We start from the raw sequence: 12736 nt of genomic DNA on the forward strand, positions 1-12736 counted from the left end.
AATTTAATTTAATTTAAATTTTTATTTTTAATTAAGTTAAGAAGTAATTCTCGATACGCTAGTTAGCCTATAGCGATCTATATAGTAATCCTCTCGTGATCCTCTCGTGATCTATAATACGTTATTTAGTCTATAAGTGATTCTCTAGTAGAATCGGATTAGGATCGGAGTAGGGTTAATATAGCATCGATATAGGATTAATATAGGATCAATTCTTTATAGGAGGGCATATATGTAATTAGAAAGGTATTTATAATAATAATTCTATTATAGTCTGATCTAGTTCCTATTTAGGACTACGTAGACTCTTCCACCTTCTCTAGAGAAAAGCTCGCTCTCGAGAAAACCGCCTTTATAAGGCGTATACTAGTAGTATACGTCTCGCCCTCGCTTAGAAGGCATATATATACTAGTAGATATAATCGAGACTTAGAATTTAAGTAGTATAGTCTTAATAGGCTTAAACCCGTGAACAGTTCCGAACCAAGTTCGAATCGATTCCGAATCGGTTTCGAATTAGTTTAGAATTATAGTAGAACGGTACTCGATTCTCTAAACGGTTTCGATATGTATTAATATAGTATTGATATATACTATATCGATCTAGGGTTTAGGGAGGGGGGAGGAGGGGGGGCCTATACTCTTAATCTAGTTTTGATTTACCTACTATAGCCTATATATTACTTCCTTAAACCCTCTAACCTAACTTATAAGGTTTCGAACCGCCCCCGAACCGGTTCCGAATCGAGTCGGGCCTATATTCTCGAACCCTAAACTATTTAGAAACCGTATTAATATAGTTTAATACTTAGTTAACCCTATAGGGGGCAAGCACCTACTACTATCTAAGTATGTAACTAGCCTACCAACAATACTAGTCGGCCTAAGTAGAATGTAGATGTGTATTCATTACCATTTGACTGTTTGAAGTTTTATATATTAGGGGCTTCGCGCTGTGTCGGCCTACATACGTCGAGGGAGGTAGGCTCTTTTATGGCTGAGTACAATAGTATTAGGTTCTCACCATTTGGCAAACTGTGCAGACCCATAATGGTTGTAAGGCTGCACAGGACCCGACAAGTTTAATTCCGGCTATTATGTAACGTGCCGGAAGTGCAATATACTATGTAGCCCGGCCTGACATCGGCCGTGCCTGTGAGAGACAACGTTGGTCCAGGAAGGTTCCGGGCTCCAGCCAATTGGGAAAGCGTAGTGGTCAGTATTTGTTATGGGTTCAATGAGATCTTACTGGCAATATTGGAGTGAAGCTGCTGGCGTGAGCTGCACTCCTAGGGATGTATGGCTTGCAGCTTGAGTCTCTCAATTGGTTCTGCCGGTTTGTCCTATCATAAGGCGTTAGAAAAGTAGAGAGAGCAAAGATTTCGCATGTTTATAATAATGCTGGGGCTCCGCCTGGTAGGCGCACCTGCCTTGTTACTACTGTTTAGCAACTTGACTATTGACTGGCATCCGGCATTTATCAGGGAACGGATAATCGTAGACCTCCCACAGCAGTAGCTACCTAGGTACCTAATAAGGGAGGTTTGATAGTACACCGACTCAAGGGACCGCTGGCAGCGGCGTGAAGAGCCACAGACCTGGATAGATCTGCTTGGGTTCGGTGAGCCGTTGTGCAAGGGGAGACCGCTTACACGTCTTTGCGATTTGCGAACTGGAATGCCTGACTCCAAATAGAACCGTATCGATTGTTAGCGGGTTGCACGATCAAGAACCGTCATGGAGGAACTTGAAGCAAGGCATTCAGATATCATGGATGGGATTATGTGAGCAAGGCTCCGGTGAGAGACGCGGCAGCGCCAGGATACCGCCGGGCCGGGACAGGAGGACTCGGAATGCTGTCTGAGAAGCTTCAAGTTAAGGCAGAGCCATCACCGCGATACGGCGTACTAGTCGCTTGGGACCGGTTATTCTGGGACGAACTTGAAGAATGCATTGACGGCTATGGACTATACGCGCATGCATTACTGAAAGTTTTCCTCAAAAGTGACTGGCCAGGCACACTTTTGGGGTCCCGCAAGAATCCAACACATATTTCGTGTGCTTGTACATAGCTAGTACGCAGCAGCTTCAACGAGCCGCTATCGGACAGGCTCTCATTCAAAGCGAAATGCACGCAATTTCCACCGACGCCGTAACCCGGCTGGCTTGACGATCAGACGATTCGTAGACAATGATTTGAAAGCACATGATGCATCACAGGGCACCTTTTCAACGATACTGGTCCATAAACTCCTTGTGGAACTTTGTCCACCTACTGACCCAATCCGTGCCCGGAGCAAGGAAGGTGGTCCGGAAGTGCAGAGTGCCAGGTTCCTGACCGAAACCCGATCCGGGTACAACGCAGATTCCCGTGGCGTCGAGGAGTCGGAGACAGTAGAACTCGTCAGGGTTGCGGTTTGCCTTCTTCGCTGCTTCGCATGCTTTGGGCGGTATATGGATCGTGGGGAAGAGATACATGGCACCCTGAAAAAGAGCGTTAGTTCGTCCACAGGTGAAGAACACCGCCAATTGCTGGACCTCAAGCAAAACTCACCTGTGGTTCACCGACTTCCACGCCTTCCATCTGTTTGAACGCCTCATACAGCGCGGTGGCTCTCTCCTTCAAGCCGTTCTTGATACCGTTGTACTCCTTATCGTAAAGTTCAAAACTCGGGTCGCCCGGCTTCGGCGGGTTTACCATGAGCTCCACAAGACACTGACCGATCACAGGCGGACAGAGTTGAATCGAGATGAATTTGTAGATCTCGTCTTCCACCTCCGGGTCAAACCCAACGAGCTCGAAATAGCCTCCACGATGTCCGCACTCTCCCACTACCCCTTTGGAGACCGAGTGCAGCGATGCAAGTTCGACAGTATCATATTTGCCTGGTTCTCTTTGTTGCATTGTCCGTAAAGCACGCTTGAACGAATGGAACTTGCCAATGAAGACATTGGTTTGGTAGACCTCATCCGCTATGATGACAAGGTTCTTTTCTGCGGCGAACTTGATGACGTCCTCGACATCGTCTTCCGACAGAGAAGCACCGGTAGGGTTTCCAGGGTTGATGATGACTATGGCACGGACATCGGTACCTTCGCTGACGGCTTGGTCGTATGCCTTCTTGATGATGGCAATATCTGTGCCCCATGCATGAGACTCTTTCAGGTAATATGGCACGCAGCGTGCGTTCATGATGGCGAGAGTCGCAGTATAAAGCGGGTACTGGGGTATAGGCACGAGCACGCCGGTCTTGGGACCCGCGCAGATAATGTTGAACAGGGTGTTGACTCCGGACGAGGCGCCAGCACATAGATAGATGTCGTCCTTGACAGCAGGGAAGCCATCCCTGCGTTCAATAAAATTCGCAACTGACTGTCGTATGCCAGGAACACCCGCAGACTGCGAATACGCTCCCACGGATCCCACCTGTTTTAGTAACCAGCGAGCACGGTCTATAGCATCTTGCTTGTAGCCGAAACTCGACTTCAGGGCCTCCTCATTCCCCAACAACGCCGGGTATTCAAGCAGCGCAAGAACTTCCCGGAAAAATGTAATGGGCTTCTGGTCAAGCTGTTGTGGGTTACCTATGTTGGCGGTAACAACACTGTCGAAAGGCAACGGAGACTCTGGTGGAGTGGGAGGGTCGCCATGCATCAACTGATGGCGGTATTCCTCTGACTTGATGGCGAGTTCTCCACGGACCGCATATCTGGCATTCTTCACGTAGGGGTTGATGTTGTCGACGTGAAGACTACGCAGGCGGGGAGTGGAAGACATATTGCGGCGGCCTGGAGGAAGATTGAGTCTGGTCGAGGAACGGGGTACTGCACATGATATTTTATGTCAGTCGTGAGTTTCATATCGGCCCCAGTCATGTCGGCAGAGAATAAGTCGGGGAAGAAGCAAACATGGGGGTCATTGAGTCACCAGGTCGCGTGCACCACCGCGGCACAGCAGTTGTCAGGCCACGGAACGACAGCGCCGCATTGCTTTTTCTTACCTCGAGAATGAGCCGGCAAGGAGGAGGAACAAGACGCAGTCGTCGTCACAGATTTGCAGGCTGTTGCCAGATCAGAAGAGAGGCGCTGGGCACGCAGCAATACCGCAGACGCCCTCAAGGGCTGAAATGGGCGCATTTCGTCGAGATGGTAGAGGACACCCGCGGTGGGGTTCTAGATCAGTTTGTCGGGGACTTGCGCGGAGGTCTCGACGGCGCTTCTCGGTGCGGGTGCTCAACCGACGAGGGCCAGAGCAAAAGCAGGCTGCACTGGCTTCTCGCTAGTCGGAAGGAGGATTGGACTGCGGTTAGCTGTGTGCCAGTGGGTGTTGGTCTGCCAGTGTTTGACGCAAACAAGAATAATTTGTGGGCGTGCCATGGCATCGCTCAGATCGCCAGTGGATACAGCTGAGAGGCACGGAGAGAAATGCTGGGCGGATCTGGGGCCGCGCCGATGATCCAAGCGCAGGGATTAATGACTCCGAGAGGGAATTTCGTGTTGTTCTTTTTCTCTATCTTATCGCTGATGGATTATTGCCTAGGTAGGTGTGGTGGGGGTTCCCTGCGCCTATGGAACCCCTGCGATTAACCACACCTACGACTTGATGTACTATTACAACACATCTAGAAACGACAAAAGGTACAGTATTACTAGGTAGTGCTGGTAGGCCTGTAGACTCTCTGCTACTTACGTCGCCCAAATGAAGACCATGCTTGCCTGGCAATTTGCATTCTCTACAGAGTCAACGTGTCAAGACGCAGCCTTTTCTGTACCAAAACCCTTCAACGCCAGACGCATCTTCGCCCGCCTGTATGCCGTCCGCTGAAATGAACACACGCCGATGAGATCCTGATTTATGCTTCGACTCTATGCTCGCTCGCTGCCTCGTAGTCTCACAGCCTGGCCATATTTCTGCAACTTGGTGATAAGCGCATCTCCCTGCTTTACCACGTCGGCATATTGTTTGTTCTTGTCATCGGGACGTGTCGTCTCAATTACCCCCTGCACTCGGTCAATGGTACAGCTCACTCGACCACCCGCGATAAACTTGGCCAGATCTCTGTCCAAGAAATCCACGCTGACCCCAAATGCTTGGGCCATGGTGGCCAAGCCCACTACACGATATGACTGCAGGAGTTGTTGGTAACCCCGCAGGCGCATCTCGCGGACAAACCAGGCCCGGTGCTCATACAGATATCGGTCCTGCGTCAAGAAGTTCTCTTCCACCGCCGCCAGGGCAAGGAAGAAGTTGCGGTAATTGCCACTGTACAAGCTGTTCACCAGTCCTGCCAGAGACGAGAAATCCATTGGTGCCTCGGTCTGCGATTCCACCGCCGAACCGGTCCCCAGAGTGTTCAAATTCACCAGTCCAGAAGCACGTTCGGCCGTGGCCGAAGACACATCTTTCATTTCTTCGTCTGCCCCCGGTGCTTTCTCTTCATTATTCCCCAGAATGGCTTTGATTTCGGGCGCGTCCACAACCTTAGCCTTGAAATCCACACGCTTGAGCGACAGTGAGCCCGCGAGAACTGCGTAGACGACCAGTGAAGAGTAGCTGCATAGTTCGTAACTCGTGAAAGTGGAGAGGCTGTCAAGCAGCAGAGGTGCAGCGAGATTGTAGGATCGGACGGTGAGGAGGTGCAGGCCTTTGTACGCCTTTAATCGATTCCTTCTGTCCCAGTCACCGCCACTCTCCACCAGTATGTCTGCACGCTCGACTTGCTTCTTCACAAACGCCTTGTCATTGAAGAATAGGCCGATCCGGATAATGGCAAGAACAATGTCGATCTTGGTTCCTAACGGGCCGGTTTTGTCGAAGACAGTCTCGTAGGCTGCAATTGCTTTATCCTGAAGCCTCAGTCAATATTTTTACTCCTGTCCATTTGAATGGGAAACTTGCCTTGTCACCAACACGGGCCCAAAACTCCGCGCGTTTGCTCCGAGCCGCCTGCACCTCAGTCTCGCCAGCCTTCTCTTCGGCCTCTTCTTCCTCCTTCTGATACTCTTCTAGCTCTTTCTCATTGTCTGCCTTGAGCTGCTCATACAGTGCCTCGTCCCAGGGTAGGATACCCGAAGACAGGAGCTTCTTAGATGGGAGTAGGTTACTGGAAACAAGAGAAGTCCGGCGGGATGGGGCCTTCAAGGGAGGGTTCGCAGGTTGCGCTGAGCTTTCTCCGACGGAGTTGAGAACACCTTCGATGGGGTGAGCGAGGTGCCTATATAACGGCGCCATCTTATGTTCCTTGATTGCATTCTGGATGTAGTTGATAGACGCTGTTTGCGGCGTCCGAGGCGTTATACCAAGAGAGAAGATGTGCTGGGCAAGGGTGAGATCCGGGTATTTTATGAACTGTGAATCGGAACCCATGATGAAGGCTAAGGCGCGTTAGAGGACGTGGTAGAGGTCAGGTAGCGAGGAATATGAGGCTTGGAGATGGTGAGGTGGTGTTAGGTTGTATGTACAGTACCACCGGCAAGAGGCAATGCGAGTACGCAGTCGAATACCAGCCTGCGCGCTTCGATGCCAAGCTTAGCAGATGTAATCGCGGTGCCAGTGATCCGCCCAAGAGAGACTACAGCGGATCATTGTACAACCGACGTCAAATATTGTGCATTCACTTTGGCTGGCAGGGACTTGAAATCAATCATCAAACCCATTCTCCTTTCTGCCTCCTTCGTGCCTCTTTCCACTCACTGCCTTACCAGTTTGCAGTATGCACGCCGCGACAGTTGATATCGCCTTGATGGTCTCGCGTACGACTGGACTCATAATAAACTTACTATTGACGCGACTGGTCTGTCCATTCCCTTAGAGGAGGATTACTCGACTCAAATCCCTCGTGCGACGTATGCTGGCGTGAACTTCTAGAGCAGGAACGCACGACAACTTGCACCAACAGCGTGAGAATGTGCGTATGTATTGCAGAGTGCTACAGCATAACCTCTTTTTTTGGTCCCTTAACAATAAGATCCTCATCTCGTCGCCTGTCTTTCACTGCCTGCTGCCTTGGCCCGATGGCAGACCCACGGTTAGTTTATACAGCTGTGCTGTGCCAGCGTTTCCTACCGCCTCATGCGTTATACTACGCTCTTTTCACTATTCCTGTTCACTGGAATATTCTATGTTCCCTGTTAAAATCCCTCTTCCAACCTTCAGCTTTCCCGCCAATTTGTTTTTCTATTGCTTCTGCCTTTCCATCTCTTGATTGATTCCGCAAATGGCTCCTTACAAGGTGGTTCTTCGCCCGCCAAACGGTGATACGCTTTCGCTGGTGGTTCCATTCGATGGCAGCCGCACTTTCGAGCACCTCTTCCAAGAGGTCCTTCGGCGTGCCTCAAAACGCTGCACCTTGCCGTCAAGTACCCAACCAGAGCACCTCAGACTCTGCTTGAACTCCGAGGATGGTTTCCTGATCGAACCGGACGATATCATCCAGGAGGTTCTCACTGGCTCTGAGATACTCTTCATCGTCTTCCCAGCTGCTCCTTGCGACAACGACAGTAGTCATACCGGCAGCGATATCGACAAAGCTGACACTGAACGTACAGTCCAGATTCGTGTCATCACACCCGAGCTGGCGCAGCGAACCCACGATCACGGGCAAATCCCGCTCCTTGATGGTGGCCGGCGCTATCCACTATCCGCAACCCTGGGGCAGATCGGAGAAGAAATCGCAGAGCACCTACAGACCTCACTGGTCGCACAAAATCCCCCAGCAGATGATGAATGCAACTGCCGCCTAGCCGAACTACTAGAAAAGAGAGGGATCTGGGAGAAGATTTCATGCCATGGCCACATCAACCAGGAGTGCACTTTCGAGTCGCCAGGTCTTCCTCTTCACCATGCCTGCGCACAGTGCTCTGAACAACTCATCGCCCACAAAATCCAGGACTCTTCTTCCCCTTGCGGCGCCTACCTTCTTCGCCGGGTAGACCTGCCCTGCGGGCATGTGGTACATTCTCAATGCCTGCATGGCGGAGTTGATTACGATTGTCCGACATCCTGCTACGCAATGGAATCCGTGAACCAGCTCTTCTCGCGACAGTTATTGGTTGTCTCTGGAACTGGGATTGTCGAACAGCTTAAACTGAAGTCGATGGCCCATTCTGATCTGATGGCTGCATTGTCAGATCGTTTTGAGGAATGTCTTCACCGGTCGAAAGTTGCGTCTTGCATAGGTGGTGCAGGAGGAAGCAGGGTATACACCCGGCTTCCAATAGTCGCGATCTGCGCCAGAAAGAGACACGGGAAGGATCACCCAACCTTGCCGGAGGTCGATAAGCCTTCTCTTCCACAACTTGACCTCCATACGGTCGAGAGTCCCCTCAACATGGGCAATCTTGACTTAACCCTCGAAAGCAGCCGACTGTGCGAGCTTGAGGTCGATGGAGTGGTCACCTTGTATGCCGTTAAGAGAAAATCTTCTGCTAGGGAAGGTAAAGCCATGGGGAAGAATGCAATGTTCGCAGCCGCCGAGCACTGGAATTTACCAGCAGGTCACTCTGATCGGGGCATGGCCGCTTTTCTGGCTTCGCTCCGCGTCTTTGCGCATGTCGTTGGCTCTGAAGAGTTCGATGATATACGCAAAAATGGGGTGTTGCAAATCGTTCACTATCTTACACAATTTCCCCCAGCAGTCCGTGCAACGCATATCCTGATGGATGGCAAGACTTTGCTACCCTTCGAAAGTGCTGCATTGGTGCAAAGCCTGGCTGCGGTGTGCGAAGAACTGATCCCCTTCAAACTTGTTGCTGGAGACTCACGCCGTTGCCTCGAGGGAGCGAGATTGGTTCTGGGCTTCATCCTTTATCAGGCGAAAAATCTCGCTTCCGAGCGACAGGGTACCGCCGAGGACCTGATGGGCTTGCAGGGTAGCATCCCTTACATCACAAACTACCATACTGTTGATATGAAAGATGTCAAAACCATGGAAATAGTTACACGCCCGGTTCTGACAAACGTGGGCTTGGTCGATCGAGCGGTCTTTGACGTCTTCAAAGTCTTCTCAGACTCTCAACTGCTCAAGCATAGCCCTTCCTGCAATCTCGAGGAATTAAGAGAGTCAAACTCATCAAAACTGCGCGTGGCCCTCTTGTATGGGGGTGGCCTACGCGAGGCGCCCTACTACCAAGGCCATCTTCTTGCGGCCAAGCTGCGAGACGCCCGTGGCTCACGTGGAAACCCTTTTGACATGAAAGAACTCGCTGCTGACATATCGTTTCTCGCTTCGCTGTGCGAAGGGACTCCGGCCGTTGTTGTGTCACCCAACCAGCTGCCACGTGCAAAGGCACCCAGCTTAACTCTTGACCGCAATGGAAACTTGGCAGTTTACACTGGGCATGCTCCGTGTGCTCGGCCTGGTCGCGAGCATGCAGTTTTTCATCCCCTCTCCGGACTGGAGGAGAATATAGACGTTACCATTGTGATGCAGCAATTGGGACCGATCATTGAGGGCCGAAAGCAGGATGGCACAAACGTTTTCGATTTGTTTAGTGCGACTTACCGCCGCAAGGAAACTTTTCCTACGGAAATGCTTATGTTCTGTGTTGACTGCAGCCAATCCATGAATCGTGGTACAACATTCTACGAGCTGAAGAATGAAGTTGAGTACCCGCGTCCCATCGATGAATCTTTGCTCGAGTATGACGATAGCGATATTACTTTTGAGGACATGAAGTCCTGGCTGTGTCACCATGAGTGCTTCAATGACATGTTGGGGACACTTCTCTATGATGCGTCCGAACATGGTGCCAACGCCCACGACATTCTTGCGTATTGGATCACCGTGACGCGTCGTCATATCGAGCACTTGATTAGAACTCAGCACAATGCAGTGCCGACAGCCCCATCTCTTCCTCATTTTCAGGCATCGGCCTCAGTTGATATCCAGTTGCTCAGGAGAATCCTGGCTGGACTGAAGCGCCATAGTCAAGCCTTGGCTGATTTTTTGGTGTTTAGCGCCTTTGAACCCGGCTACACTCCCACGGAAATCTCCTGGTCATACGGAGATCCTATCCCATCTGGTCCAGCAGCTGCTCAATCACAGACAACGACTGAGCTTGAAGACGTTTGTGATATCCCGCACGAATACCTTTGCCCCATCACCCGGGTCCTTTTCGAAGACCCTGTGGTGACAACAGATGGGACCATCTTCGAGAGAAAGGCCATTGAAAGATGGTATCGCATCAGCCAGACCTCGCCTCTCACCGGCCTTCCCGTTGCAGACACTCAGTTGAGCTACGACCACGGTTTAGCCGTGAAGATCGAGGCGTGGGTGAAGGCTGAAGATGTTGTCCAGTCCATTCCCCCTGCTCGAAAACGCCTAAGATCCTCGAGCGGGCGACCCACAGTTCGTGTACACTTCGTTGCACCGTCGGTCAGTTTTACTCGAGAGGTCAATACATCCGCAAGTCTTGTAGATTTGCACAAGATTGTCTTTCGTGGCCTCCGCGGTCTTTACACTAGGTTTCTTTTGCACTTGAGGGGTGCCTTGTTGCCCTGTTCTGATGATGACCTGTTGCAATGGGGAGTTTCTAGCGACGAAACCATCTCTGTCACACTTCTCAATGCCGAGGAGTATGGTGGCCCAGATGATCCTACGGGTAAAGGCGAGATGTGCCTAGTCCGAGTTTACGAAGGGTCTAATGAGAACAAAGAATTGTTCAAGTACTGGGTGCCGTTACACTCAGGATTGACTTTTGAGTCGATTTGCTTCCGGTACGCGCGCTTTCATACTCAAAATGTCGGTCGCTCCGTACCACCCCAGGATGTCAGCCCGTGGACAGTCCATCGTCTTCCTGGCGACGACACTTGGCAGAAAACTCCACACCAAGCGTGGGATTACCTTTCGCCTGTACTCCAAATGCGTTCTCGTTGCAAGATTCAGCAGTGTGAAAAATTGTACGCTAGCAGAAAGGATTCGAGGCACGGTCGATCAGCTGTCTCGGACGTGGGTGGCGACAGTGCAAGAAACTACCGAATTCTTAAGGTCAGTATGGAAGATTATATCCCTCCGGAGCAGGAAGAGTTGAACAAGAGACGAAAGCAAGGCAAGTACAGCAGGATGGCTGTAACCAAGCAGGTTTTCGATGCCCTCATCAATCGATTGATTGCGTACAGTTTTCCAACGCAAGTTGGTCTGGTGACATTTGGCACAAAAGCCAAGATGTCCCAGAAGCTGACCGATGTTGTTGAGAACTTCCGTCGCGCCGTCGAGAAGATGGAAGGTCGTGGTAAAACTGCACTTTGGGACGCTCTGGCCCTAGCTTCCGACCACATGGAAGAAGTGGCTCAACAGTATCCGGATGCTGCGAAGAGAATCATATGTTTGTCGGATGGCGAGGATACCGGCTCGAAGTTGACACATTCGGCCGTTTGCCAGATGTTTCGACAGCGACGGGTGGTGGTAGACTCGGTTTCCATAAGTAGCGATTCGTCTAGCACGCTAGACCTACGGCTATTGTCATATCTCACGGCTGGGTACAAGTTTTCCCCGAAGACAATCGAAGAGGCGGCTGCTCTGTGCGAGCTCGAGCCTGTTCTTTCCATTGACGAGAGACCACCGATCAATCAACCGTCGGACCACTATTCCTCTGCGGACCAAGTCGCCCAACCGGATCATGTCACCAACGACGAGTATCCTGCACGCAAAACTCACCCGAAAGTCAACGACAGCTTTGTACATATTGCTGCGCAGTCTCAGAGAACCGGTAGGTCTGATTCGGTCAACAATCAGCCCCATGCGACAAATCCTTCAGTCCGGTCACGCAGACTGTTGCAGGAGATCCAAGACATAGTCAGCCATCCACACCCCTCGTACGACGTTTATGTGTCGGAAAGCAACATGGCATTTTGGAAAATCGTGCTTGAAGGGCCTGATGAGTCGTCTTATGAAGGAGGGACGTTCGTCTTCTACCTCGACATGGGCGAGCATTATCCACTTCGAGCCCCGAGTGGGAGATTCCTCACTCGCATCTTTCACCCCAACATTAATCGCCACGGGCGTATCTGGTAAGTCTTTTCCATCTGCAACTGTTTTTACCCTTACAGGTTTGTGCCGTCGTTTTTGTCAAACCTTGGAGTCCATCGTACTAATATTTTGTTGTCTCCATCTCAGCCACTCCATCTTTGACCGAAATTGGACTGTCGACACCACCAACAAACAAGTGTTGGATACGGTGTTTGGTCTTCTTCTCGTCCCCGAGTTTACGGACCCGATCAACACCACTGTGACGCTGGACTACTATTGGGATGAAGTCGCGTTCAAGGAACAAGTGCAGCAGCATATTCGAAAATATGCGTCTGAATCCAGGCAGGAGGCTGGAAAGGCTATCATGGGCGGTTGAAATGAAAACCGAAAACTGAGGTCGATAGCCAATCTGCCCATGCAAGAATGGGTGATTGAATGGTAGGCTAGCCCAGAAATTTGTACTAGTACGGCCGGGGCAGTTGGCACGGGAGGGAAACACATTGTCAGGGAAAAGTTGTATGATTACTCGATGCCGGAGGCACGAAGGAACAGCCCTTACGCCAGTCCTGGCGCCATACTCCAGTAGAGTGCGCACGTTCAGCGTGTTTTTAATGCTGTCTGAATCTGAAGATCATGCCACGCATTCATCCATAGTATTCAACATCTGACAGGCGGCCTTTAAACTGGCCAGTACCTAGTAAGTAGCACAGCTGAACTTCGCTGGCTGCCTGCAGTGGTCCATGAAGCAAATGTAAATCCTCATTTTC

The 12736-nt window shown here is 50.9% G+C and overlaps 3 protein-coding genes across 4 annotated transcripts; 1 reads left to right on the forward strand and 2 right to left on the reverse strand.

Moving 5' to 3' along the window:
- Positions 1 to 1373: 1373 nt before the first annotated feature.
- Positions 1374 to 4417, reverse strand: HMPREF1120_03561 (alanine transaminase). The gene is made up of 3 exons (XM_009157637.1): positions 4002 to 4417; positions 2555 to 3825; positions 1374 to 2484 (listed from the first exon to the last, which is right to left on the reverse strand). Exons 1-3 carry the CDS (start codon positions 4135 to 4137, stop codon positions 2230 to 2232), a joined length of 1662 nt encoding a protein of 553 aa, XP_009155885.1. The 5' UTR covers positions 4138 to 4417; the 3' UTR covers positions 1374 to 2229.
- Positions 4418 to 4549: 132 nt separating this feature from the next.
- HMPREF1120_03562 (26S proteasome regulatory subunit N7) lies at positions 4550 to 6489 on the reverse strand. Its single transcript, XM_009157638.1, has 2 exons — positions 5900 to 6489; positions 4550 to 5847 (listed from the first exon to the last, which is right to left on the reverse strand). Exons 1-2 carry the CDS (start codon positions 6365 to 6367, stop codon positions 4867 to 4869), a joined length of 1449 nt encoding a protein of 482 aa, XP_009155886.1. The 5' UTR covers positions 6368 to 6489; the 3' UTR covers positions 4550 to 4866.
- Positions 6490 to 6658: 169 nt separating this feature from the next.
- Positions 6659 to 12731, forward strand: HMPREF1120_03563. 2 transcript variants are annotated; one of them, XM_009157640.1, is made up of 3 exons: positions 6659 to 6908; positions 7549 to 12010; positions 12117 to 12731. In XM_009157640.1, exons 2-3 carry the CDS (start codon positions 8013 to 8015, stop codon positions 12343 to 12345), a joined length of 4227 nt encoding a protein of 1408 aa, XP_009155888.1. In that variant the 5' UTR covers positions 6659 to 6908; positions 7549 to 8012; the 3' UTR covers positions 12346 to 12731. The 2 variants fall into 2 exon arrangements, with proteins under 2 accessions (XP_009155888.1, XP_009155887.1); XM_009157639.1 differs by having other exon boundaries at positions 6659 to 12010.
- The last annotated feature ends 5 nt before the right edge of the window (positions 12732 to 12736 follow it).

Source organism: Exophiala dermatitidis (genome assembly GCF_000230625.1).
Source record: "Exophiala dermatitidis NIH/UT8656 unplaced genomic scaffold supercont1.3, whole genome shotgun sequence".
In the NCBI taxonomy this organism is placed as follows: domain Eukaryota; kingdom Fungi; phylum Ascomycota; class Eurotiomycetes; order Chaetothyriales; family Herpotrichiellaceae; genus Exophiala; species Exophiala dermatitidis.